Here is a 26,714-nt window from a genome sequence, read left to right on the forward strand (position 1 = left end):
TAAAAGCTAACTTCTTCTCCCTCTTTCTACCTCCCATTTTTCAGACTCCAGCCCAAATCCCAGGCCTGCCTGCCGCCACGCTCCGCACTGTCGCGCGCTCTCTGAGAACCCCGTCCCATGCAGCTGCTTGCAGACCTCATGCTGCCTGCTTTGCTGACCTCGGACTCAGAAAGTGTGACTTGCTCTTCTTACCCAGCTCCCTCTTCCTTGCCACCCTGTCATTCTTTCCTCTCAAGCCCCAACAGAACTAATTGTCCCTTCTCAGTTTCCTTCTAAGCCAGGCTTGGAATCCTTTCATCTGCAAAGCTAAGAACCCACTAAAATGGACTTTATGTTCCCTGGTCTCTCTTTCTCTCTCTCACTCTCTCTCTCTCACACACAGGGCAGATACTTTTAAAATTAAACAACCTCCAATTTTTTTAAATATTTTATTTATTTCTTTTCAAGGAGGGAGGAGGAGAAAGAGAATCAGAATGGGCGCACCAGGGCCACCAGCCACTGCAAACGAACTCCAGACACATGTGCCACCCTGTGCATTTGGCTTTTTGTGGGTCCTTTGCAGGCAAGCACCTTAACTGCTGAGCCATCTCTCCAGCCCCCCCCCCCCACCAAATTAAATTAAGCAAACATGTGAAACAAAACTGAACAAAAAGGGCATCCAATGACGGAGTTTACTTTCCCCTATGTCTAGCTGAGGAGATGGCTGGATTTGAAAACTTCATTTCCTTGCTTCCTTATCCATTGAGGACTGGGTCCACCCAGGAGCTCCGCGGCAGCGCCGCACAGTTGAGCCTGAGGGCAGCTAGCAGCTCACGGAGAGACTCCGAGAAGCCCATGTAACGTATGTAAGGTGTTGGTTGCCAGAGAGACAAAGCTGGAGAAGCGGCTGTGTGAAGCCTCGCTGGTCACAGACCGCAGTTCCATGACTGATTATTGGTCATACCTGAGGTTTGGGTTTAGGAGGAGGAAGGGTGGCCTGGACACCAGGGCCTGAGCTCCAGGTACGGTTGGTAACTAAAGAACGCTTGACTATGACTGAAACGATTCCATCTCCCAAGGGCTCATTTTCCTCTTGGATAAAACGAACAGCTACATATTGGTGGGTAGAGGCTCCCTTTAGCCTCATTTCATTACTTGCCATCTCTTTAAAAGTTCTGCTTTTCTGGGGCTGGAGAGATGGCCTAGTGGTGAAACTGTTTTCCTGCAAAGCCAAAGGACCTCAGTTCAATTCCCCAGGACCCATGTAAGCCAGATGTACAAGGAGGCACCTGCATCTGGAGTGCGTTTGCAGTGGCTGAAAACCCTGGCGTGCCCATTCTCTCTCTCTCTGCCTCTTTTCCTCTCTCAAATAAATAAATAAAAATAAAATAAAACAAAATAAAGTTCTACTTTTCTGCCTAAGAGAGGGAGCCAGCCAACTTCCTATTGTCTTGGATGAATCTAGGAATAAGAGCCACTCTGACCAACCATGGACTTCCCTTCAGCTTTTTTTTTTTTTTTTCAAGGTAGGGTTTCACTCTAGCCCAGATTGGCCTGGAATTCACTCAGGGTGGCCTCTTATTCACAGCAATCCTCCTACCTCTGTCTCCCAAGTGCTAAGATTAAAAGTGTGTGCTACCATGCTCAGTTCCCTTCAATTAAAAAAATAATATTATTTATTTGCAAGTAGAGAGAGAATGAGAATGGATGCATCAGGACCTAGTGCTACTACAAACAAACTCCAGACACATGTGCTGCTTTGGGTATCTGGCTTTATTTGGATACTGAGAAATCAAACCCAGGCTTTCAGGCTTTGCAAACAAGCACTTTTAACCACTGAGCCATCTCTCCAGCCCCCTTTTTACTGTTTTAACTGACCACCATTATTAGAACTAATTAAAAAACAACTGCCTGTCCCAGCTAGCAGTACAAGTGGCTATTTAGAAAGTGACATGCCATCCTTAACTAGTGTGAGTTCACACTTGGATTTAACACATAGCAGCCTCTCTTAACAACAGAGAGCTTCAAATGATGAGGCTGAATTCCAATATATGTGCCACTAGAAAGAGTAAAGGTTAAAGGGGAATAAGAGGCCAGTGGACAGAGTCCGGAGTCAGTGGGCAACTGGAGGAGGAGGGCCCTTGGAGTTAGTGTCCTGAAGAGGCCGCAGTGGCTCATCGGCAGGTCCATCTGAGGCAACTGCTTTCTCATGCTGCTGGGCCAGGGGCAGCGGGAGAGGGTGGCCCTGGCATGAGTCAGTGTGGGCTTCCTTCCCCAGGACACCCAAGAATAAAAGGAAGCCAAGAAAACAGCCAATGTGTTTACTAACGAACCTGTCAAATGGGACACCCTAAGAGCTAATTACGCAGGGACCTTTGGGCCTCCATTCACATCACTGCTCCTTTGAAGTGGAGGAGGATGAACTGGGAAGACAGGGTCTTGAGGAATAGGCCTTGTTCTGACTTTGTTTTCTGATCCCTCTCTCTTAGCACTGTTAGCAAGGCAGGCCTATCAGAGCCAAGCAAACGGCCGGTGCCCCTTCACCGAGGACCTGGAGGCAAGAAGGATCTACCTTCTTCTTCGTAAGCTCTCCTGGGGTTCTGACACATTGTCATGCTCCCTAAATGACAAGCTGGAGGACATGTGCTTGCAGGCTGGGACAGCAGAGGAGGCTCTTCCTCTAAGGCTTAGCCACCAGTGAGAGGCTGCCTCTCCCCAGACACTTCCTTGTGCCTCACCAGCACTGCTTTGAGAGCAACCAAAGAGCCGAGGCAGGAGCGTTGCCATCTTGTACTACATAGTGAGTTCCAGGCTAGTTTGAGTTAGAATGTGAGAGCCTGTCTCAAAAAGAAAGAAAGAAAGAAAGAAAGAAAGGAAGGAAGGAAGGAAGGAAGGAAGGAAGGAAGGAAGGAAGGAAGGAAGGAAAGAAAAGAAAAGAAAAGAAAAGAAAAGAAAAGAAAAGAAAAGAAAAGGATAATGAATCTTTCTATCTTATAATAGCAGGTTACTTTAAGCCCCAGTTGGTTGGTATTTCTCAGTTTAATCACTTATCTTGCTTCTGATTGGCTGTGTCACTTTCCTTAAAACTGATAGTTAAGGGATGAGTGGAGGGATGGCTTAGCAGTTAAGGCACTTACCTGCAAAGCCAAAGGACCCAGGTTCGATTCCTCAGGACCCATGTTAGCCAGATGCACAAGGGGGCACACATGTCTGGAGTTCATTTGCAGTGGCTAGAGGCCTGGTGCATCCATTCAATCTGCCCCCCCCCCACAACCTTTCTCTGTCAAATAAATAAATAAATAAAAATTTGGGCCAGGTGTGGTAGTACATGCCTTTAATCCCAGCACTCGGGAGGTAGAGGTAGGAGTTAAAGGCCACCCTGAGAGTACATAGTGAATTCCAGGTCAGCCTGAGCTAAAGTGAGACCCTACCTCAAAAAACCAAAATAAATAAATAAGTAAATTTTAAAAACACTGACAATTGAGCTCTCCTACTGACCCGCTCTAAGTTACCCCACATACTGTCTAACGCAACAGATTTTTAGACTGTGTCTTGCCCTGAGGAAATCCATTTTACAAGACTCCCTCTTGAGGTAGAGGATAACTGTGCTCTGGGTGGATATGTCTGGCACCATCCATGTGGCACACTCTGATAAATGGTCGTATTCCCGAGAGCAGAAAGGGTGCCACCCTGCAGATTTATCAGGGTTAAATAGGACGGTAGGGGCACATGGGAGTATTACAGTCATATCAGGAAAACAGGCCCATGAACTTACTAGACACGCCAGCCCCTGGGGTTGGTATAAGTCCCATCTGACCCCATGAAGAAGTGGACACGGTCAGCACTGTGGTGGCAATGACCCCACCCACCTGTGTGTTTGTCGAGGAGCTTCCAACTGTTCAAGGGCTCTGCTAGATCCCCGCTGTCCATGATGCCTGCTCAATTGTCATCTGTCCATCTGCCTGATTTCCCATCTGGACCTGCTGTCCATCCATCCACCTGTTTGTCTCGACCCAGTCCTGCCATTAACCTCCTCGGGCTCTTTCCCCGCAGCCTGAGTGGCACCAGGTCATCTGATCAATGCGCATGGTTCCCCATCAGTTTTGAGCTTGGGCTCTTTGCAAAAACCCTTTACGGTCATTCTGTAACCTTCTTGTATGCAAATAGAAAGTTACCTTTCTACCGTGTGATGTGTCATGTGTGATTTGGGAGTCAACATTAGTAATTAAGACGGGGATAAAAGAGTCCATGTTTGCCCCAGCCAGGGCTGTCAAGTGAAGCAGGAGGACTATCTGGCAGACTGCCTCCATTAAACTGCCCCACCTTGTGGATTTAGTGTTAGTCAATAAATTCTGACTCTGTGGAAAGCCACAAGCATGTTTGGCTATGTTTCTGAAATAGTATGCTCACAACAGAAATTATCATTTTTTCCCTAAAATCGAGAATATTCCAAAGGCCCTGTTGCCGACTCCAAATGTAATTTCGGGGAGAGGCGCAGGAAGACTTCAGCAACACGGACAAAAGCGCTCTTATCGCTGGCCCGCAGTCAGAACTTGCATGTACCAGTCTAGGCCTGCTGTTTAAAAATACCTATTGCTCTGTGTAAAGGTCCCATCTGAGAGGAGGTACGTCAACCGTTTTTGATTGAACTCGGCGAGGAATGGGGATAGAACTCAATGGTAGATGTTCACCTAGCATGTGAGGTCCTAGGCTCAGTTCCCAGAACCAGGGGAAAGAAGGAATTTGAGAAAATGAATCAGAAACAAACTCACAGCGAACCTCCTACCTCTACCTCCCGAGTGCTAGGATCAAAGGTGTGCACCACCATGCCTGGCTGAAGTTAGAGTTTTTCCCAGGGATGGTGTGTTAGTCAGTTTCCCCATCACTGAAAAAATATCTGACAAAAACACCTTAAAGGGGGAGAATTATTTTGGCTGATAGTTTTAGAAGTTTCACCACACTGTCACGAGGCTCTGAGTTCCTGGGCTTGTGGTGGCAGAAAGGCACGGCATGGAAAAGCTGCTCTTCTCATGTAAGCCAGGGAGGAGGAGACGGAGAAGATGGGAGCCAGGGATAAGACAGGCCCTTCAAACTCACGCACTGGCCTACTTCCTCCAAGTTTCCATCTCCTCACTCAAGAACATCAATGACGAAGGCAGACCCTCTTGACAAGCACCTTCAACTCATTACACATAGAAGGGAAGGAAGACAGTTCCAGAGCAAAGACATGGGCCGAGGAGGCCTGGTGGGTCACTCTGCCAAGAGGACAAAGGGAGAAAGAGGCCCAGCCAGGTATCCCATGGAAGATGTGCCTATCGGGCCTGAGCAGACAGCCGTGCAAATCGGAAACACCTGGCAGGGGTTCCCTGCCTTGTCAAGCTTTGCTGTTCCTCGGGCACAAAACGTGTGCCCTCCAGGCTGTCTTTGCTTCTTAGAAGCAGACTCTAAAATGGGGTTTCCTGTCTAACACACTTGGGCTTTTTGCTGACCCTCACATCGGTTTCAGATTACAAAGAAACTAAACTCTCAAATATGTTTTCCGTCCCCTTTCTCCTCCTCCTTTTCTTGTTTGTTGCTATGGTTACTGGTTTTTTGAAGCAGGGCCTCACTGTAGCCCAGGCTGACCTGAAACTTACTCTGTAACCCAGGCTGGCCTCAAACTCACAGTGACCCTCCTACCTTAGCCTGAGTGCTAGTATTAAAGACATGCACACCACATCTGGTTTAACTTTCCTGCTCTTTCAACAAACTAGTAATCCAACAGCAGTGCTTTGAAAGAAAGACAAAAACTGAAATTGAGAGGTTAAGGAAATCAAAGCCCTTGAGGCCTGGCTCCCTCTCTCTAGCTCCCAAAACTCTAAACGAAACCAAAAGTCCTGAGGGAACTTGAGCCAAGCTCTGGCTTCATGCCCATGGTGAGCCAGGAGGACTTCAAAGCCCCACGTCCTGGTTCCCTCCTGAGGGCTCTGTCACCAGCTCTCCTGCACTTGCATTTAGTGAACAATGGCCTTGAGGTGGCTTGGCATTACCCATGTTTGGCCGGCTGTTGTTCACTCTAATTTACTTGCTGAGTTTTCCCAACAAGTGGAGGATTTATTTCCAAAACATCTTATCAGTAACACCTCATCTATTTTGTTTTAGATTATACTGAACTAGAATAACATTTATGTATTTAAAAGTCTTAATTTGCAAGTCATTTCTAAGAAGAATAAGCAAGTGAGCATCCTGTAGTAACTGCTCTTTGATTTCCTAAGGGAAACTGCAAATCCGCTTCCAGCCACCAGGGTTCAGATTAGGCCACGTCTGCCTTCCTGACACGTGACCCAAACCTGGCCAATCAGAACCTCAGGGCCAGGGAGCTAAAATGATAAGATTCCAAAGCCTGCCTGGCCCTGCTGGTGGCAGCTCAGTAGAGCCAAAAGACTCGGGCAGAGGCAGTGTCTCTGCTGGAGGAGGAGGAGGAGCAGGAGCAGAGAAGGGAACATGCCCAAGAATGGATAGGACTCCACCATATTTAAAGCCCTGAAAGTAACCATTTCATGTACTGAGGTATCATTCCCCCTTCCTCCCACAAGTCACTTTGCCTGGGTTTCTGGTAGTACACATCTGAGTCACCACTGGTGCGCTCAGTGTGAGAATTTCTAGATATATATATATATATTATATATATATAAATTTTTAATCACTTTATTTATTTATTAGATACAGAGAGACAGAGAGAGGGGGGAGAAAGAATGGACACACCAGGGCCTCCTGCCACTGCAAACGTACTCCAGATGTATGTGCCCCCTTGTGCATCTGGCTAATGTGGGACCTGGAGAATGGAACCTGGGTCCTTTGGCTTTGCAGGCAAGTGCCTTAATCGCTAAGTCATCTCTCCAGCCCAACATTTTGATATTTAAGCAAATGTGAGAATCTACCTGAAATATGCTCATTGTTCATGCTCCCTTGTGCGTCAGATGTGACAACCAGCACACTGTGCCAACTCCCATTGCCACTCGTATCCTCACAGAGCGTGAGCGTTTCTCTAATGCTGATGTTCGAGTTGTGTTCATAGGAGCACAGGCTGTTCCGTGCCAGATCTGATGACGCTTTCTTTTGTCCAGCCTTGTTTCAGTCATTTTTTTGTTCCTAGAAGCAGCCCAAGGACAGTCTTGTTGAACTGGTGACATGTGGAGCCTGGAGCCATAGTGATGGGTTCTAAAGTAGCACCTGTCCCTATCAGAGCCAACAGAGTCCACCGTGATCCGGCTGGAGCCCGTGGAGAAGAGCCATTCCAGGTGTCACTTAGAAAGGTGTCATTTTTAAACAGGACAACCGCTCATAGCACTTTTTCCACAAAACCCCAATCCCAGTGTGTGCGACTGAAGAGAGAGGCAGGTGGAGCTGGCATTGCAGAGGGGGGCAGGCTGTGGAGGCTTGCTGACAGAAGTGGGGGCCAGGATGGACGCGTGACACGCATTCCTGGGATTTGGGTCAGAAGAAGGATGTTTAGCAAGTGATCAGGGTAGAAGCGACTCTATCGGGGCTGGCTTATCTCAAGCTAATGCCAAAGACGTCAGGCATGTTCCTGGTGCTAAGTATGCCAGGGGCTGCTCATGAATCTCCACATACTATTCTAATAGGTTTGCTTTTGTGTTTTCAGGTTTTGTTTGTCCATTTTTTCCAGTTCTGGAGATGGAAGCCAGGGCCATACAGATTCTAGGCAAGCATTCTGCCATTGGTGTATGCCTCCAGCCTCTGCCTTTGTTTATTGATTGTAAGCTAAAAGACCATATGGGAAAAAGTGGCTAGGTACTTAAGGTTAATCAGAGTAGTTACAACTCAAGATAGCTACAGGCATGTCAAGCTAAATCCTAAATTGTGCCTAGAGAATTTACCCAAGAGAAATAAAAACATATATCTATACAAAGAATTCTATCTGAAGGTTCACAGTAGCTTTATTCATAATGGTCTTCAACAGAAATAACAAAAAATGCAACAGGAGAATGAATAACAATTTGTGATATAACCCTGCTAAGCACCATTCAGCCTTTAAAAGGGGATGAAATATTGATAGAGGCAACCTTGTGGGTAAATCTCATAGGCTCTATTCTGAACAGATAAGGCTAGACACAAGGGAGCGTGGGTGGTCTCGTTCTACTTACTCAACATCCTAGACCAGAAAAATCTCATCTGTGGTTTGGGAGAGACCGGTGGTCATTGGGGTAGTGTGTGGGATAGGAGGCGGGTCATAAAAGACAACAGAACATTTGGTGGGTGGGTAAAATGTTTTGCTCTTAATGGGCTTCAATGATACATACATCATCAAACTGCACATTTCTTGGGTGGTTGTTTCAAATGTGGCATTGCCCTAGAGTTTTTTTGTTTGTTTGTGGCTTTGCAAATAACTTTATAGTTCACTTGCTCATAGGCAACATGCTATATATGAAAAAAAAATTCTAACTGAACTATAGGTATTAAGTACTGAAAAAATTAAGCTTATTATAATTTATTCTATTTAACAATCTAGGAAGTTCAGCAGTTCCAGTGCACTTTCAGGTACAATTGGGAACTGGGGAATCTCAGTGGAGCTGTTAGTGTAGTGAACCTGGCAGGTAAAAAAAAAACAAAAACAACAAAAAAAAAAACATCCTTTTAATAGCATGTGTGAAGGGATCTCTCCGAATTGACTACATTGGTTTCATCCTCGGCAATCTGACCCAGCCCGCTCAGCGTGGCTTTAACTGTTCCGATGGTAGTGCGTGTTCTCTTTTTACAGTAAATTCATGACCATTAGAAGGTATTAATTTGGTACCATGGCATCAGGGCCTTTACAGCCACCGTAGGTTTTCTCCTCCCCATCAACTATGTTCTTATGAAATTCTATTTGGATTCCATAGGAACTTTAGTAGTTTCTAGTCAATTCTGCAATCCCACAACCAATGGGCTGTGTCCCCACACCGCCACAGCCCCTATTCAGGGCCACCCCTCACCTGCAGCTGCCTACCCCAGTGAGTTTCAGGGTACTGAAAGGAATTGCTTCTGCTGGATCACAGCCCCCACTAGAATTGATTTTCTTTTTTCTTTTTCTTTTTTTCTCAAGGTAGGTGTCTCACTGTAGCCCAGCCTAACCAGGAATTCATTCTGTAGGGTCAGGCTGGCCTCAAACTCACAGCAAACCTCTGTCCTTGTGGGTCTGTGACAAACCACACATCATGGTGGGAAGCACATGGTGGAGAAAGTGGCTCACCTAACTATGGTCCACAAAGGAGCCAGGATCCAATATCCCCTTCAAGGGATGCCAGAGTGACCCAACTTCCTTCCACTAGGCCCTGCCCCCTTGTAAGGGGACCACAGACAGGGGAGCAAGCCTTTAACATGAGCCTGTGGGGAACATTCTAGCTCCAAACTGTAGCAAATGCTGGACTTAATCATATTGTGGAAAAGCTATCTACCCACGGGTCCCCACACTCTTCATAAATTATTTATTTGCAACCAGAGAAAGAAAGAGAGAGGGAGAGAGAAAGCTAGTGCCATCCAACAAACTCCAGATACATGTGCCACTTAGTGCATCTGGCTTTACATGGGTGCTGGGGAATCAAATCAGGTTGTTAGGCCTTACAGGTCGAAACCATTGAGCCGTATCACCACTCTTGCATTTTCATTTCCACCATTCTTCTGTCTTGGAAAGTACTGTGTTCTTGTCACCTGGAAAGTGCCATAAGTCATTCCATTCTTCTTTTATCTACTTCCTCGGTGTTGCAGCCATGTTCAGATTACTGGTAGAAATCACCAAACCCAGAGCAGCTTATAGGGAAAAAAAAAAAAAAAAAAAAAAGGTTTATTTTGGCTTACAAACTTGAGGGGGAAGCTCCACAATGGCAGGGGAAACGACAGCATAAGCAAAGAGTGGACATCACCCCCTGGCCAACATTAGGTAGGCAACAGGAACAGGAGAGTGTGCCAAACACTGGGATGGAGAAACTGGCTATAACACTCATAAGCCCACCCCAACAATACACTGCCTTCAGGAGGCTTTAATTCTGAAAGCTCCATCAGCTGGGAACCTAGCATTCAGAACACCTAAGTTTATGGGGGGGCACCTGAATCAAACCACCACACTCAGTAAATATTTATTGAGTTCCAGGCCCTGTGACATGTAGCCGGGCTGCAGAGGAGATAAATCAAGGCCCTGTACTTTAGGGACATATACTGGAAAATGAGGTTTTAGTTGAGTGTCCACAGATTTATACTCACGGGGTTCCCACTGATAAGAAGACTGTCCAGCGCCATTCTCCCGGCGGCGGAGGCGGGTGCTTATCCCACTCCCTAAAGCGAGCCGCTGACTCCATTCACGTGTATTTTACAGTCTGCCCGAGGGGTTCTGTGTTAACTTTAAAGACATGGAATCATAGGATGTGCAAGTATGTCTGTGGTGTACTGTCAGTCACTTACTATTTATCATGTTTATTTGACCATGTAATTTGATCAGTGGGACTCAGAGCTGTGTCGTGCTCTGATTTATTAGCCATTAGCATTCACTGCTCAGCTTGTCCCGGAGCCCAGGAGCCCTTCGACGGCACTGTCACTTGGCTCTTGTGTCCCTCTAACTTACCCCAGCAATGGTGCATGCGTGGTGAGGGGTGGACGTGCACCACGTCCCAGCTTTGTGGCTCTTCGGGGTGCCCCAGGGTCATCTTGTGCATTTCCTCCTCCAGCCCTGGAGTCAGCCATTTCTCCAAGGAGCCTGGTTCCTTCTGCTGAGAACGGAATCAGACACAAAGCTCTGAGTAGCGGGTGTGTTTGTGGAGATCATGGTTTAAAATCACCTTATTATTGGAATAAGTGCTTTCCTCAATCAAAGTTAAAAATTCAAAAATTTAATTTCATTTTTAAAAAATCATTAGCTTAATAAAAATATCTTTGGGACTTTATCCATTTATTTTTATAGTATTGCTACAGAAGCAATAAATTTTCATTTAAAACCCTCTCAGATGGCCTGCAGTTAATACTGAGAATAATATACATACATTATGTGCTAGTCAGATTTCCATTGCTGTTTCAAAATACCTGAGGAAAATAACCCTGTAGAAGGAAAGTCTTTTGGGGCTCACTGCTTAAGAGGTCCCAGCCCATAGTCATTTGTCTTTGTTGTTTCTGGGACTGCAGTGAACTGAGCTTCGTGGGGAGTGGTGGAGAAAAGCTGCTCACTTAATATGGCCACCAATAGGTGAGAGAGAAAGAGGGAGAGAGAGGAGTGAGTGAGCCAGGAACAACATAGTCTTCAAGGGTGTGACTCAATAACTTACTTCCTGCAACCCAAGGACCAATTCCTGAAGTTTCCACCATCTTATCATGGCCTATTAAGTTATGAATCCATAAGTGAGTTAATCCAAGATCCAGACACTTCCTACAGCCTCACCTCTGAGCATTACTGCCCTGGGAACCAAACTTTTAACATATGAGCTTCTGGGAGACATGTACCCATTTTTTTAAACATAGAAATCTTTTATACTTATCAAATCATCATAAATTCTAATCCACACTATTAAGAGCAAAAAGCTTGTCTAGGGCTGGGGTGGTGGCTCTGTGATGGGACATGTGCCTATCACTACTTCAGATCCTGGGCTCCATCCTCCGTACTAGATATTATGGCATACTCCTGTCGTCTCAGCCACTCAGAGGCTGAGGTAAAAGGAGGACTGTAAATTCAATGCCAGCGTGGGCTACATAGTCTGTTCCTATATACTCTATATTTAATAAAAAATAAACTCTTTGATCCACCAATGTCTTAGCTAAGCATGTTCTCTCATATTCTGAGGTATGTATATTCTGGGTCTACAATGTAGCACCTCTCAGAGAGGTATTAATTTATGTTTCTGCATGTGACGATCATTTAGCTTTAGGGTGAGCTAGAAAAAGCCCAGAGAATCGGGCTGTGGGGTCTTCTTCAGCTCCATGGGCAATCAGTGGGAGAGTTGGGCGGGAAGTGTCAGTTCCTTCTTCATGCCCCTGTTACTTAGCTGCACTCCCCCAGCCCTGCTGGCAATGACTATGTGCAGCTTACCTGTCCATAACCAAAGCCCAGTGTTCACACTTGGCACCAAGTTTGGGGTGGGTCTCATCAAGCAAAAGGGGGGGCTGTTCTGCTGCTAGAAGAAAGCCTGTATAAAGTTCACCTGAAAGTCATGGCCTGGCATTCCATAGTCTCTCTTTCTCTTGCAACATCTATGTTGTTGGTTTGATTTTCATTGTTGTTGTTGCTGCTTTACCAAACAGAAGCCAGTATCAAATCCTAAAGATCAATTTTAGACCAATTTTTTAAAACTCAACCAGAGTTTGAAATTAAATTTTAAGCAGGTTTTTGAGAGTAACTGGGGCTGCTGATCACATTTGCAGGGGAGTAGCTTTGGTCTAGATGTCTTCTCGTTTCCACGTGGCCTCTAACCAGGAAGGATCGATGGATCTGGTTTGCACTAGATGAGTAGGTAGTTTTTCTCAAGATATTACCTGTCGCTTTCCTTGGGATAGATTATGTGACATTTTTATTACTTCTGCCACTGAGTGAAGGTAGCTTTTTCATTTTCATTTATGATAGGTTTTGTAAATGTCAAATTCCTTGTTAAAGAGTCAGAGTTGACATTCCAAAAGTATGATTAAAAAAAAAATGTTGGAAGGCTGTATACACAGCTACAGCTAGGAGGCCTTTCATACTGCTCTTTCCATCCCCCCAAGCCCAGGTAGCCCACTTGTTAAGCAATTTTTTTCAGAAGGAAGAAATGAAGCTGCCATAAAACACAAGAGTGACACGTGACACTCCAGCATGCGCTCTCTTCATCTAGAAACCAAACGTAAGGAAAATGAATGCGCAGGATAAACCAGTGTGAAGTCCACTCATTGTGGCATGGCCTCTGACTCAATTAACCATGACACCGATTCCTTGGAATTAACTTTTATGGAATTGTCGAGGATTTGAAATTAGGTATCCATCATCTTCAGAGGTTAGTCAAACACCCTTTCTGTTCTCCCGTGGTCTCCCAGGAAAGGCCGCTCAAGCATAGTGGAGAGTAGGTTTGCTTCTGGCACTTGCTTTCCTCATTTGCTCAATTTTAGGGAATGGGAAACTGATGGGTTACTTCATAGACTTCCAAAGGAGTAGAGAAGGACTCTGCTTCCTTATGGCCATTAGTGCACTCAGGGTGCCAATATAAATTTAGGGTCACAAACTCAGGCACCTCTGGAGGCCAGACGATATGGATGGGGATGTGTACCAGGAGAGGACAAAGACAACTGACAACCCGGAGAGCGACTGCCTGCTCCCATCCCATGGGAGTGTGGCCCTGCCAACACCAGCTCTTAAAGATTTCCTCCGGATCAAAGGACCCCCAAACACATTCCTTTTTTGAGGTAGGGTCTTTATCTAGTCCAGGCTGACCTGGACTCCACTGTGTAGTAAGGGTGGTCTCAAACTCTTGGTGATCCTCCTACCTCTGCCTCCCCAGTGCTGGGATGAAAGGTGTGTGCCACCATGCCTGGCTCCAAAGACATTCTTTCAAAATGTTTCATCTAAACCAGGTCTGGTGGCGCACGCCTTTCATTTCAGACAGGGAGGAAGAGGTAGGAGGACGGCTGCATTTTTGAGGCCACCCTGAGACAACATAGTGAATTCCAGGTCAGCTTGGGCTAGAGCCAGACCCTACCTCCAAAGGAAAAAAAAAAAAAAAGTTCCATCTCACAATTTTGAAATGTTGTCAATGAGTTTTTAAGTGACACTTTCATTAAAAAAAAATATATTTATTAGCCAGGCGTGGTGGCACATGCCTTTAATCCCAGCACTTGGGAGGCAGAGGTAGGAGGATTGCCGTGAATTCGAGGCCACCCTGAGACTCTATAGTGAATTCCAGATCAGCCTGGACTAGAGTGAGAGCCTACCTCAAAAAGCCAATATATATATATGTATGTATGTATATACATGAGAGAGAATGGGCATACCAAGGCCTCCAGCCACTGCAAACAAACTCCGCATGCATGTGCCACCTTGTGCATCTTGCTTATGTGGGTCCTGGGGAATCGAACCATGGTCCTTTGGCTTTGCCAACAAGTGCCTTAACCACTAAGCTATCTCTCCAGCCCAATGACTTGTTTTTAAAACACTGAGTGTGCTCTGGGAGCTGCAGTTGGCCTCCAAGCCACTTCTGCAAGTCAAACCAGCTCACAAGAATTTCAGATGAGGAGCTAATCCACTCACCACAATCACTCATCTTCAGAAAGGCAAGTGTCAAGTCCATGTGCACTTTCATGTCGGCTGAGCCGAGCGCTACGTTCAGATTGAACAAATATGCAAAGCTGGCTTAGAGAGTTAAGCGTCAAAGTCAACCCAGTTGTAGACACATCCACAGACAGTATCGTCAGGTGATAACAGTGGAACACACTCAGTTACTCAACAAATATGTACCGGGAATCTCACATGTGCCAGGCATGGTGCTAGCTACCAGAAACAGGTGCGAGCCAGGTATCCAAGTTGCTTGGTCCTGGATGTGGGAGATAAGCAACATAAATGGCAGGTAGTGGGAATGCCATGCAGAAAATTCGGAAAGGGGGATTTGCTAGCAGGTGTCTTTGAACACCCCTAAGCTAGCTGTGGGCCTTTAAACTCACTGTCCAGGCTACCTTCCCCTCAAAGAGTCAGGTTTTCTTCTTTGTTCCTCTTGTTCTAGGTCCCATCATGAGGTCATTTGTGGCACATTTTACTAAATAAGAAGGCCGGCTCATTTTAAATTAGTTACATTTTAATCTTCTTGACTAGCTTTGGGGAAAATGTTGATCCAAGAGGGACTTAGGGAAACCCATTATCCAATCAGCAACTTAATTACAGTGCCCGGGTCAGTTCTGCCCCTGCTGAGTTCCAAACATTAGATGCGGATTCCCTTCCACTTTGCAGGCATCATCTGCCAGCTGCCCTTTGGGAATAAAAACGAGTAGCTTTGAAACATAGTTCCTTCAGGAGCCAGGCTGTATCCACCTTAAGTGTACATTAATAAACAGCTTTCTTCCAAAGGCAAACAGGGCCTTTTATTATCCTTTCATAAAGTTTAAATTTTTCTTTTTACTGTATATATTTAAGGTGTACAGAATGCTTTAACACAGACATACACAGTGGGGTGATTACTAGGCAAGCAAATTCCAAGCAAGTCTCCCTAATCCCTTGCTGTGCTCTTGTAATCTCTTCCCGCATGTTGAAAGGTAGGTGTCCTGGAAGTGGCAACATCTGGATTCAAAACCCGAGATTTTGGTTTTTTTGGCGTCCAACTCTTCTCACTTCATCTCAGGTCTGGAGACGAGGACTGAATCTGAAAGTCAATGCCTGTACAGTTCTTCCAGTGAGAACGGCCACTCTTAAGACCAGTGGCTGTGTTTTGTGATGAGTTAAAAAAAAACACCAAATGGATCCCAGTGAACATTTGGGGGAAAGAGGCAGAGCCCAAAATCAACCAGAAGCCTCTTCTTTGGAAGAGTCCGCACCGAAGGGGAAAGAACTGCTGCTGGTAATGTATTTCAATGCAAAAGGGGGGCGCAGGTTGCGTGTCCTAGGCACAGTGGTACATGCCCAGCATTCATCCACTCTTTCAGGCACAGGGTCAGCAACGTGTAGGAAAGAGCTTCTCAAGTAAGGAAAGAGGGAGAGAAGAAGTGAAAAATTAAATTCAACAGTAATGTGAAATTGGGGGGAAAGTTCATTTTTATTAATACTCTATCACTCGCAATTTAAAAGGTCTTTTAAAACCTTTTTATTAGCCTAACTCATTATACAGTGATAGGTTTCATATGACATTTTCCTTCAAGCATATCATTAAATAAGCCTTGTTTCCAGACCGTCTTCTCATGGCTTCTGTGTCTTCAACAGCTCGTGTCCTTTCCGCCTATTGTTATCTAATCTCCCCTTCCCAGGCACTCAGGCAAGTTCACAACCTCTGTCCCCCAAGGCCCCACCCTGGGCCGCCTTCACAAATAGTTCTCTCCTTTTGCCAGAATTTCAGCAGTAAGCACATGTTGCCTGGAACATTGACTGCAGGCTGGGGGTGCGGGGAAGAAGACTGTCTTCCACCAGCTCACACGCACGCAGCGCAGCAAATACTGGAGCCGCCACGGAGAGCATTCCGTGTGTAGTTGACAGAGCTCTCTTGGAAAGCAAATGCATTTCATTTACTTTTTTTTTCCCTGCCCCAAATACGACTAGAAATGGATCGCTCCATTTAAGACTTGCATTAATTCCATTAATAAACTTCTCAGGACACGAACTGTCTCCACCGTGGGGAAGCCAAGGTGAAGGGGCCGCATCATGGTGCCTGGTGTCAGGCCAGGGAGGAGGACTCCGCCGTGCCGCAGGGCTGGGGTTATTTATACCGCGCTGGCCCGGCCCGCCTGGCACTGCCGGCGGGGGCGCGCGGAGCGGCTCCTCTCGGGAGGCGGAGATGTGCGCCCGGGCCCGGGGCATCCAAAGGCGGACGCCAGACCTTGGGGAGGGGCGGGGAGGCCCTCGCCATTCACGCGTGGACCGCCTGTGTTGGTCCGGCCTTCAGCACCGAGTCTACTTCCAATTATTCAGGAGCCGGGGAAGAAATGGTGATTTGGGAGTGGGGGCTGCGGTGGGCAGCGGATGCCCGGAGGTGGCGAGAGACTGGCCACCCGAATCTGGCAAAGGCGCCTCCTTGTCTCTTTCAGTGGACATAACCCGCAGCCTCGTTCGAGTGTGGAAAAGGCGCAGAGGGTCTGTCTGGAGGGTCGGCGACCCCCGGGCTCAGGACTAGGAGGGGGAAGCAGGCTCACCCCGGGCTCGTGGTGGGGGTCCCCCCTCGCGGCTGGCCGAGCTGAGCTTGGAGGACGGCCCTGCGCGCCCGCTCCCGGCCCGAGCCGCTCGGGTAGGGACCCCGCCGGCCCTCGGCCCCGGCTCCTCTCTCTTCTCCCGCGGTGCGGTGTGGTGCGCCGGAGGGACGGACGCGGATCCTGCGGCCCGGGAGTCCCCGCGCCCCACCCGGGCCCTGCCGTGGTCCCGGGCGGCGGCAGCGGCGGCGCGTGCGGCCTGGAGGCGGCGCTCGTGCGCAGGAGCGGGCGCAGCAGGTGCCGCGGTTACCTCCACCTCGGCGGGGCGCGGCGGGGCGGGGCGGGGGGAGAGGGGGCGGGCACCGGGCCCGAGGGAGGGGAGGGGACGGGAGGGAGGAGGAGACCGGCTCCGGCTCCGGCTCCGAGTGGCAGAGCGCGGCTGGCTCCGCTCGCTGGTCCCGAGCTCGCGGCTTCCGGGAGCCTCAGTCGGAGCCAGACCTCCGCGGGAACCGGCGACGGTCCCCAGCACCGCGGTGCGCAGGGCCGGGGCGCAGCGGCGGCTCCTCCTCCCGGGCTCGGCGGCGGAGCGGGGCGGTGGGCTCGGCCGCGGGCCCCGGAGCGGATGAGCCGCGGACGCTAAGTCTCGGCTCCGGCCTCCGTGCGGCGGCCGAGCGGGGCCGCGGCGCCCCGGGGCGCGGGCGCGGGCGGTGCCATGGGGGCGGCCTGACGCCGAGCTCCGCCACGCTCTATGCGCCCCTGCGGGCGCCGCGGGCCCGGGCCATGGCGATAGATCGGCGGCGCGAGGCGGCGGGCGGCGGCGGCGGCGGGCGGCAGCCGGGCCCGGCCGAGGAGAACGGCTCGCTGCCGCCCGGGGATGCGGCGGCCTCGGCGGCCCTCGGAGCCCGCGCGGAGATCCAGCCGCTGCCCGCGCCGCACCCCGGCGCCGGCGGCCCGCACTCGAGCCTCCTGTTGCTGGACTATGACGGCTCGGTGCTGCCCTTCCTGGGGGGCCTGAGCGGCGGCTTCCAGCGGACCCTGGTGGCGCTCACCTGGATCCCCGCGCTCTTCATCGGCTTCAGCCAGTTCTCGGACTCCTTCCTCCTGGACCAGCCCAACTTCTGGTGCCGCGGGGCCGGCAAGGGCGCCGGCGAGCTGGCGGGGGCCACCGTCACCGGCCGCTGGGGCGACGCGGGCAACTGGACCAGCACCCCCACCGTCCCCTTCTCCACGGCCGCCTGGGGGGTCGCGGGCCACCGAAGCAACACCAGCGACACGCCACCCCTGCCGTCCCCTCCGGGCAAAGGAGACAATGACTCCAATTGCGACTGTCACGCGTGGGAATACGGCATCCGCACTGGCCTCGTCCAGAACGTGGTCAGCAAGGTAAGGGCCACGACCGCCGCGTCCTTCTCGGGAACCTTTCCCTCCCCCCGTCTCGGTCGCCCCCTCGCTCTCCCTCTGTCCCTGTCCTTGAGGGCCAAGGGGGCCAAGGTCCGAGCCCGAGAGTCTGAAACCTTGGCCCCAGGGGTGTTGGCCTCCGTTGCATGACCCCGCATTGACTGGACACCCTGTTATCCCCCAAAGGACAGGCTCATTCTTGAGTGTGAAGCCAGGGCTTTTGCCGCCCTCTGCGGTGACTGTGACGTTGCATCCGCTTCCAAGGGAGCCCTTTAGCTTTCCTCATTCCCACCCAGACTCCTATCCCAATACACCTATGGAAAGAACGCCCCTTCCTTACAAAGCCTGAACCCCTTCCTCCACCCGACTTGGTGTCACATTCGCCGAGGCAGGGTGGCCCGCTGGGAAAATGAGGTCACGTACCTGTCACCAGGGCCCTACAGAACTCACTCCTGCTTCAAGGTCTACCAATGGGAGCCAGGACCAATGGCTTTGTCATTCTCCTCCCATAAGCTGGTTTCCCCACACAGAAATAGCCATCCATGAAAAGTAGTGCCCTACTGTTAGAGGTTCTTTCCGGCAACCTCAGCTAGCCCATGCTGGGCTTGCAGAGAGACCAAAGCTCGCTAAAGAACTGAAGGTATGGCCAGAGAGCTTTCGAAAGTTCCTTGGCTACCCTACCTACAGTCCAGAAGTACGGTAGGAGAACCTGGCAGGGCCACCCTGCTCTTGTATGGCAGCTGCTCTGGTCTGAGTCATTGAGACCTGGTGAGCTGGTCGCCAACACCCACTTTGCCCTCTGAATCGAGCTGTGTCCCTTGCCGAGGTCCTGCACCTGTGTAACGTATCAGGCGTGTTTTCTGAGAAATGTGTAAGAATGGACAGTGGGTAGTCTTAGACAGTCATTATTGCCATAAGTGTTAATAATTTTCAGTTTTCTTCACCTATACAAAATTCTGGATGCCAACTTGTCAAGCGGTTTGTGAAGTAGTTGTAGTTTTTGCCCCTTCTGCATTTTAAACAGTGCAGAGGAGAATGGGGCCCCCACCCCCGGGGCAGTGCTGAACAGTTCTCTGTCTACATGAGATGGACCTGAACAGTTGAGAGTAAGTCAGTGCACCGTGAACTCCCCCTCCCCCACATGTGTGTTAGTAAACACTTGCAGTTCAGAGGTGTGTAAGATGAAACTCTTACATCATCAAAACCATTATTTTAATCTTGTACCAACCCAGCCAGAAATGCCATCCTGTGGGAGCTGTCTGGCGGAGCTTTCCCTCTGCAAGGGAAAATCCTTCCAGCTTGGTTCACTGTGGCCTCTCAGCTCCCACAGCTTGGCCTTTCCAGAGGCCTTTCTGCCACCATCCGATGTCCACTCATGAAGGGCAGTGTTTCTGTTTTGCTTAGCAGCACAGAAAGAAAAAAAAAAGTCTCAGAACATCTAAATGTCAGAATAAGGATTTGACGACAATTTAAAGTATTTTAAGCCCTCTTTCTAGAGTAAAGGGAGGATAGCGGGTTGAAGGGGTGCGGGTGAAGAGTGCTGTCCTAGGATCCAGCTGGAGTCGCCAGTGCGGAGAGTCGGCCACAACGGCGGGGCCATGGCCCGCCACTAGCGACTCGCGCTCTGCCGGGCGTGGTGGGAAGAGAACAAAACGGGCTCCGGACGCACATGGAAAATTGGGCACGTTTTGGAAATTAGCCCTCATGAGGGTCTTGGGTAGCGCTGAGGTGTGTGACATACTTGTGGCCGTGGTGTTTGACGACAGCGAGCAGTTGCGTGGCTTCAACAAGGTGACACCGGGGCGTGAAGGCCTCGGAACTGGAACCAGACGTGCTTTCTGGTGCTGTAAAGGCTGGGAAGGACATATTGATTTTCACAGACAAATACGCTCTAAATAAAGGACTGTCCTTCTCCAATGTTCTGTTCTATAATAGTGCTTGAAAGCGCTTTTCAAGCACATTTTGGCACTACGGCGGGCTTTTCCCTCTGCCTGCTGTGTACAGTGGGTACGATCATGGGTGTTGGCACTTTAGCTGTCAGGTGCCTGTCCTCCTTGTGGGCAGTCGACAGAAGTGGAGGGAGGTTTCACCTTTCTTCAGTGGGTGAAAGTTCCGGGTCAGAGAAGCTGCCCCTCTTCCTGGGCCACAAGCTGCAGGCCACGTCTTCAGAATGGCTCCATCCTTCAGCGGGTGTCTTCCTGCAGCCCAGTCCTACTCTGGCCCTGGCTGCTGGGCTGGGGGGGACACTCCTGCTGCCAGCGGAGCTGCCCTGCTTCCCCTTCGCTGCCTCAGCACCTGCACGCCAGGGCTGCCACCAAGCCACTCAGCTCCAGGTCGTAAAGGGAAGCAGGACCCCAGGGCTCCGAGCTTTTCTCCCCAGCTCAGTTACACCCATCACATGCTGCCTCAGTTGAACTCTCCCACTCCTGAGGTGGGGGACTCTGTCCCAAGCAGGCCACCCACAGATGCCTTTCCTTGAAGAAAGTTGTGGGCTTTAGTATGTAACCCTCAGGCATTCTCTTGTCTGTCTGCAACTCGCTCCTGAGAATGTTTGGTTTTCCATCATAGAACACATTTTCATTTGTTTCTTGTCTGGCTGAAAAAAATGTCCACCCACCGTCCACTGTCCCACCTGTGACTGAGTCAGCCACACCTCTTAAGTGTGCCAGCAAAACACGAGCCAGCAGACCTTGTGTAGTCTACCCCAAGGAGGGGATGAATGGACTCACACCTCCATTCGCAGCTTTCAGCAGACGTGAGTGACGTGTGGACACCTGACTATATCAAGTCAGCGGTCCAGGCTCACCTGGCTGTCTCCGCAGAGCTGGAGCCGCGATAAGCCAGAGCTGTCTGGCCTCTGCTCAGGCAGCCGCTGCACAACCTGGGTCCTCTTTCATAGTGTTGGGTGCCGAGGTAGCTAGCCCCTGTCAGGGGTTTTTGTTTTGTTTTTATCTTGAATGCTGAGGAAACACCAGCTAGGATCTTTTCTGTTGTCGTCTTTTACCTTGGTCCTTGGGGCTTGTTAGGTATACCAGAATTCATATCACAGAACCCACGATTCCTTCAAAATAGTGAAAGTATGTCGGTCATGATGATCGTGCCTTTCTTCTTTGTAGCAGCTCTTTATAGTCTATGAGACATTTCACCTATGCCATCTCCTTTGCAAAGGAACAGCAACCCAAGAGCAGCCTTCTAGGGATCTCCCTGAGGATAGATTGATGGACACACATTTGCATGGGTCAGGAGTTCAGCTTTCTAACCCTTGCCTAGTTTTCTGGGCTAGGATCTCTCGGCTCTGCTGAGAGGTGCCCTCGTTGTCTTTCTGAGAGGAAATCACTTTGTGCATCTGGTGTTATGTGGGTCTTGAGGAATCAAACCCAGGCAGTCAGGCTTTGTAAGCAAGTGCCTTCAACCTCTGAGCCATCTCTCCAGCACCACGAGAAGAAATCAAACAAACCCCTCCATGGTCACATCAGGTTTGGGGGTCTGGACAGGCAGGTCTGGTTTGGCTTCACTTGGCCTCCTTCTCCCACACCAGCGATTTTAAACGTTTAAAAAGCTTTAAAAAGAGTGCCATAAATTTAAAACTATTATTCAGCCATTTGCATAGTTCAGCCTGTCCTGTTCTGAGTGAACACTCATTACTTTTTTAAATGAACTTGTCGATAGCCAACACCAGCTGACCGTCCATCCTTTCTTTTCTGTATCTGAAGCTTAGATGGTTTGCTCATCTCGTCTTCCTGATGTGTCTGCTATTCTCAAGAATTTGCAAAGTTTTCTGACGTTTATCCTGAAAGCTGTTTAATGTCTTGAAAAGTAATTTGCATCCTTTTCCTAGGAGTTATTTAAGATGACTTCAGTATAATGTAATTAAGTCTAAAAATAATTATATCATTGCAATGGTAATATTTTTTTTAAATAGCTCTAATTCTACTATCCTGGTCTGACAAGTAGTTTTCACCTTTGACCAGCGGCATACATACACCTATTTTTATTCTTCTACCCAAAGTGTTTGCTTAATGGAACCTGCTATTCGCCTGAACCAAAAGGTTTGTCCAAGACCCAGAAACATTTCTATTTTTTTTTCTTTTTTTGTTTTTTTCAAGGTAGGGTCTCACTCTAGCCCAGGCTGACCTGGAATTCACTATGTAGTCTCCGTGTGGCCTTGAACGCATGGCAATCCTCCTACCTCAGCTTCCCAAATGCTGGGATTAATGGTGTGTGCTACCACACCTGGCTAAAATGTTTTTATTTACTTATTAGAGAGGGGGGAGGGAAGGAGGAAGGGGGGACCTCTAGCCACTGCAAATGAACTCCAGACTCATGCACCACCTTGTACATCTGGCTTATGTGGGTACTGGGGAATTGAACTTGGGTCCTTGGGCTTCCCAGGCAAGCATCTTAACCATTAAGTAATCTCTTCAGCTCAGAAACATTTTTAATGTCCCATATTCTTGCTGATTTAATAAAATTTTTTGAATCTTTTTCTTAGTACTGGACTACCATTTTGGCATCCTATTAGTAGCTTTTGTATCTGCAGTAATGAACATCTTTGTGCCAATCCATTTTTTTTAAAATTTTGGGGTGGGCCATTCCAGATATATGCACTACCACACATCTGGCTTTACATGGATACTGGGGAATCCAACCTGGGTCCTTTGACTTTGTAGGCAAGCACCTTAACCACTAAGCTATCTCCCCAGCCCCTAATCTATTTTAATTGACTGTAATAGATAACGCCTGTATGTGGCCTAAAAACACACATTATAAGCAACACTGCTTGTTGTCTCTGCCCCAGTTTCACTCTTCAGAAACAACCGTGGTTAGAAAATTTTTTGTTTGTTTGGTTTTTTTTGTTTTTGTTTTTTTTGAGGTAGGGTCTCACTGTGGTCCAGGCTGACCTGGAATTAACTCTTGTCATCTCAGGGTGGCCTTGAACTCATGGCAATCCTCCTACCTCTGCCTCCCGAGTGCTGGGAGAAAAATTTTAATGTATGCTTACATAGGTGCTAGATTTTCATTCATATGTTTTCTGTCACAGACAGTAGCATATTATCCACACACTTTTTTTTCTTTTGGTCCCTGTACACTTATGTCAGAGATGGACACACACTGGTGGGTAGAGAGCCCCTGTTCTTTCTATGTCTGCATAACATTTCATTGTTTACCTGGGCCGTGGTTTATTTAGCTAGTCGCAGAGAGGGTTTGGAGTTGTGCCTGATATTTGCACGTGTGTGTGTGTCTGTGTCTAAATTGTTGGAAGTGGGGGGTTAAAAATGCCTGCATGCTTATTTTGATAAATGATACAGAACTTGGCAATTTGCGCATTTACCAATAATTTGTGTGGTTCAGCTCCCCCACACCCTCCATGACTCAGAGCTGTCAGACTTTTAAATATTCCCCACTCTGATCCTGGGAAGGTCAAATTTGGCTCTTGCTGTAATATGCCCTTCTCTGAGAGTTAGGCCATCTTCCTGCCAGTCCTCTGGTTCCCTTCCTTTCAGTGGGTCTCTTCCGTCTTTCCCCTCATGGATATTTGTGTTTGATGATGACTACATCCTAACTGACCTATAAGAGATCTTTATGCTTAAAGTAAATGTGTCCTTTTTTGTTATCTCATGAATGTTTCCCCCTTATTTCTTGCTTGTCTTCTGATTTGCTTATGGTGTTTGGTTGTGTACACAAGTGTAGTTTGGAGAGAGTCAAGTAAATTAGTCTTTCTTTAAAATTTTTATTTATTTATTTGAGCCACGCATGGTGGCACATGCCTTTAATCCCAGCACTTGGTAGGCAGAGGCAGGAGGATCGCTGTGAGTTCAAGGCCAGCCTGACACTACATAGTGAATTCAGGTCATCCTGGACTAGAGACCCTACCTGGGGGAAAAAAGAAAAAATGTTTATTTGAGAGAGAAAGGCAGGGAGAGAGAATGGGCATGCCAGGACCTCCAGTCACTGCAAATGAACTCCAGACACATGAGCCACCTTGTGCATCTTGGCATATGTGGGTACTGGGGAATCAAACATGGATCCTTAGACTTCTCAGAAAAGTGCCTTAACCACTAAGCCATCTCTCCAGTCCTAGTCTGTCTTTTTTATCTCTTCCTGGTTTTGTGTTAGGTTTGGGGCTTCCTGAGTTCTAGAGTAGTAGAGGGGAAACCTCATGTTTTCTTCTAATATTTTATTAACTATTTTATTTATTTATTTATTTGACAGAGAAAGAGAGAGAGAGAGAGAATAGACGCACTAGGGCCCCCAGCCACTGCAAACAAACTCCAGAAGCATGTGGCCCCTTGTGCATCTAGCTAACATGTGTCCTGAGGAATCGAACCTGGGTTCTTTGGCTTTGCAGACAAATGCCTTAACTGCTAAGCCATTCCTCCAGCCCTCTTCTAATATTTTTATGACCTTATTACCTTTTTAATTTGGTAGTACAGTTCTCAGTTTTGCTTTTTAAAAAAAATTATTTATTTGAGAGAGAGAATAAGAATGGGTGTGCCAGGGAAACAAACTTCAGATGCATGCACGACTTTGTGGATCTGGCTTTGCATAGGTACTGGGGAATTGAACCCAGGCTGTCAGGCTTTACAAGCAAGCGCCTTAACCTCTGAGCCATCTCCCCAGTCCTCAGTTTTGCTTTTGTAGAACTTTTGTTTGTTTGTTTGTTTGTATTTTGTTTTTCCAGATCACTCTACCCCAGGCTGACCTGAAATTCACTATGTAGTCATAGGCTGGCCTCAAACTCACAGCAGTCCTTATACCTTTGCCTCCCAAGTGCAGGGCTTAAAGGCATGTGCCACCATACTCAGCTCAGAAATAGTATTTTTGAAAAGCCCTCTGGCTACGTGAAGGTTTGATTGCAGTGAGTGCACCCAGTGCACTAGGCAGAGTCAGCTGGCCCTGCAGAAGAGGCAGGCCTGGTCCGGGGCATGGCCGCAGCCACGGGGATCTGGAGAGCCAAAGACAGGTAGTGGGGTGGGTGGAGAGCCCTGGCCTAAATGTTGCAGCTGATACGTAGACTTATAGCCGGGAAGGCCGCCTGCACGGCCTGGCCAACATGGCCTGTGTTTGCAGCTGAGGGGGTGGTGAGCATGGAAGTCATGCGGGCACTTCGGGCCCAGGACAGACTTTGGGCCACCTGAGGCAGGGCAGGGACTCCTGACCCTTGCTCTGGGGTGTCAGTAGCAGTCACTGGCCCTTAAGAGCATCTTAGCATTTCTCTTGCCCCTGCTCAAAAGGGGAGGCTCTAAATTAAATGTCCACAAGACTGAAAGAGTAGGTCCCAGAAACTTTAGGACCAGAACTTGCACCCACTCCCCGCCCGGAACCCCAGGGCCAGGCAGCACACCATCCTGGGTGTGAACGGTCAGTAGCACCTTTCTTTCCAGAGAAGTTACAGAGAACACGGTGCCTGGGGCCGCTGACTTATCCGCAGCCCGCAGGCTTCCCACTCTCTGCTTCCCCCAGGCCCTCAGAGGGGAGGGTTCTGGCTTCTGGCGGTGTCCCCCTTTCCTTGTGAGCTGCTTTTTGCTGGCCTACCCCATGACCCTTTGTGGCCTGAGAATGGTGCTGCAGTCGCGCTGTGGCTCTGGGAGGGGCTGGGACTTTGCAAAGGACGGCTCCTGGCAAGTTTCTCGACCCTCTTTCCCCTTGGCCTTTGCAGATCCCTAACCTGCCTCCCCTCATTTTGCCGCCCTTCAAACTATAATCCCACAGATGCGAAGTAAGCCTGTCCCTACGGTTCTCCTGCCTCATGACACCTGGCAGGGCTCCTCGAAGTCCCTGTGTCCACTGCACAGCCCGCTGCCTTTGGCCTGCCCTGCCCGCCCTCCTGCTTCTCCCGGCTACCTGTCGAGCCGAACCTTTCTTGTCCCGGGGCCTCTCTTCTGCCCTGCTTACGCCCTCCACTCGGCTGGAAACGCCCCTCCCTGGCCTTCTTCGGGTCAGCTCAGCCCTTAGCTGAAGGACAGCTGCCCACTTTGGCAACTTTCATGGAGAATAGTCAGTCCGCCTCTCCACCCTCCAGAGCTCTTCCACCCACAAAGTCTCCCCATAGATGTGTGAGCCCACCCAAATGTGCCATGGATGTGTGAGTCCCACCTGAACATGCCACGGATGTGTGAGCCCACCCAAATGTGCCATGGACGTGTGAGTCCCACCTGAAGGTGCCACGGATGTGTGAGCCTCACCTGAACTTGCCACGGATATGTGAGCCCACCCAAATGTGCCATGGATGTGTAAACCCCACCTGAATGTGCCATGAATGTGTGAGCCTCACCCGAACTTGCCACAGATGTGTGAACCCCATCCGAATGTGCCACGGATGTGTGAGCCCCACCTGAACGTGCCACGGATGTATGAGCCGCCCGAACGTGCCAGGGGGCACTGTCAGTCAGCCCTGTGACTTCTGACCCACTCCTTCCCATTTCCTCACTCTCGGGGTTCCTGTTCCCTCCATGTGACGACAAGTGTTGCCCCATCCCGGCACCTGAAAATCAAGAGACACCTGGGAAATCTCAGGTGCCCTTCCCCCGCCC

The 26,714-nt window shown here is 49.1% G+C and overlaps 1 protein-coding gene across 1 annotated transcript in view; it reads left to right on the forward strand.

Annotated features, from left to right (window-relative positions):
* Positions 1-17,562: 17,562 nt before the first annotated feature.
* The window catches only part of Slc22a23 (solute carrier family 22 member 23), a 169,481-nt gene continuing 160,329 nt past the window's right edge, over positions 17,563-26,714 (forward strand). Inside the window, exon 1 of the mRNA XM_045136494.1 lies at positions 17,563-18,165. Coding sequence (XP_044992429.1) covers positions 17,563-18,165 — 603 coding nt within the window. The remainder of the gene's footprint in view (positions 18,166-26,714) is intronic.

This window comes from Jaculus jaculus, chromosome 17, assembly GCF_020740685.1.
Source record: "Jaculus jaculus isolate mJacJac1 chromosome 17, mJacJac1.mat.Y.cur, whole genome shotgun sequence".
NCBI classification, from domain to species: Eukaryota; Metazoa; Chordata; class Mammalia; order Rodentia; family Dipodidae; genus Jaculus; species Jaculus jaculus.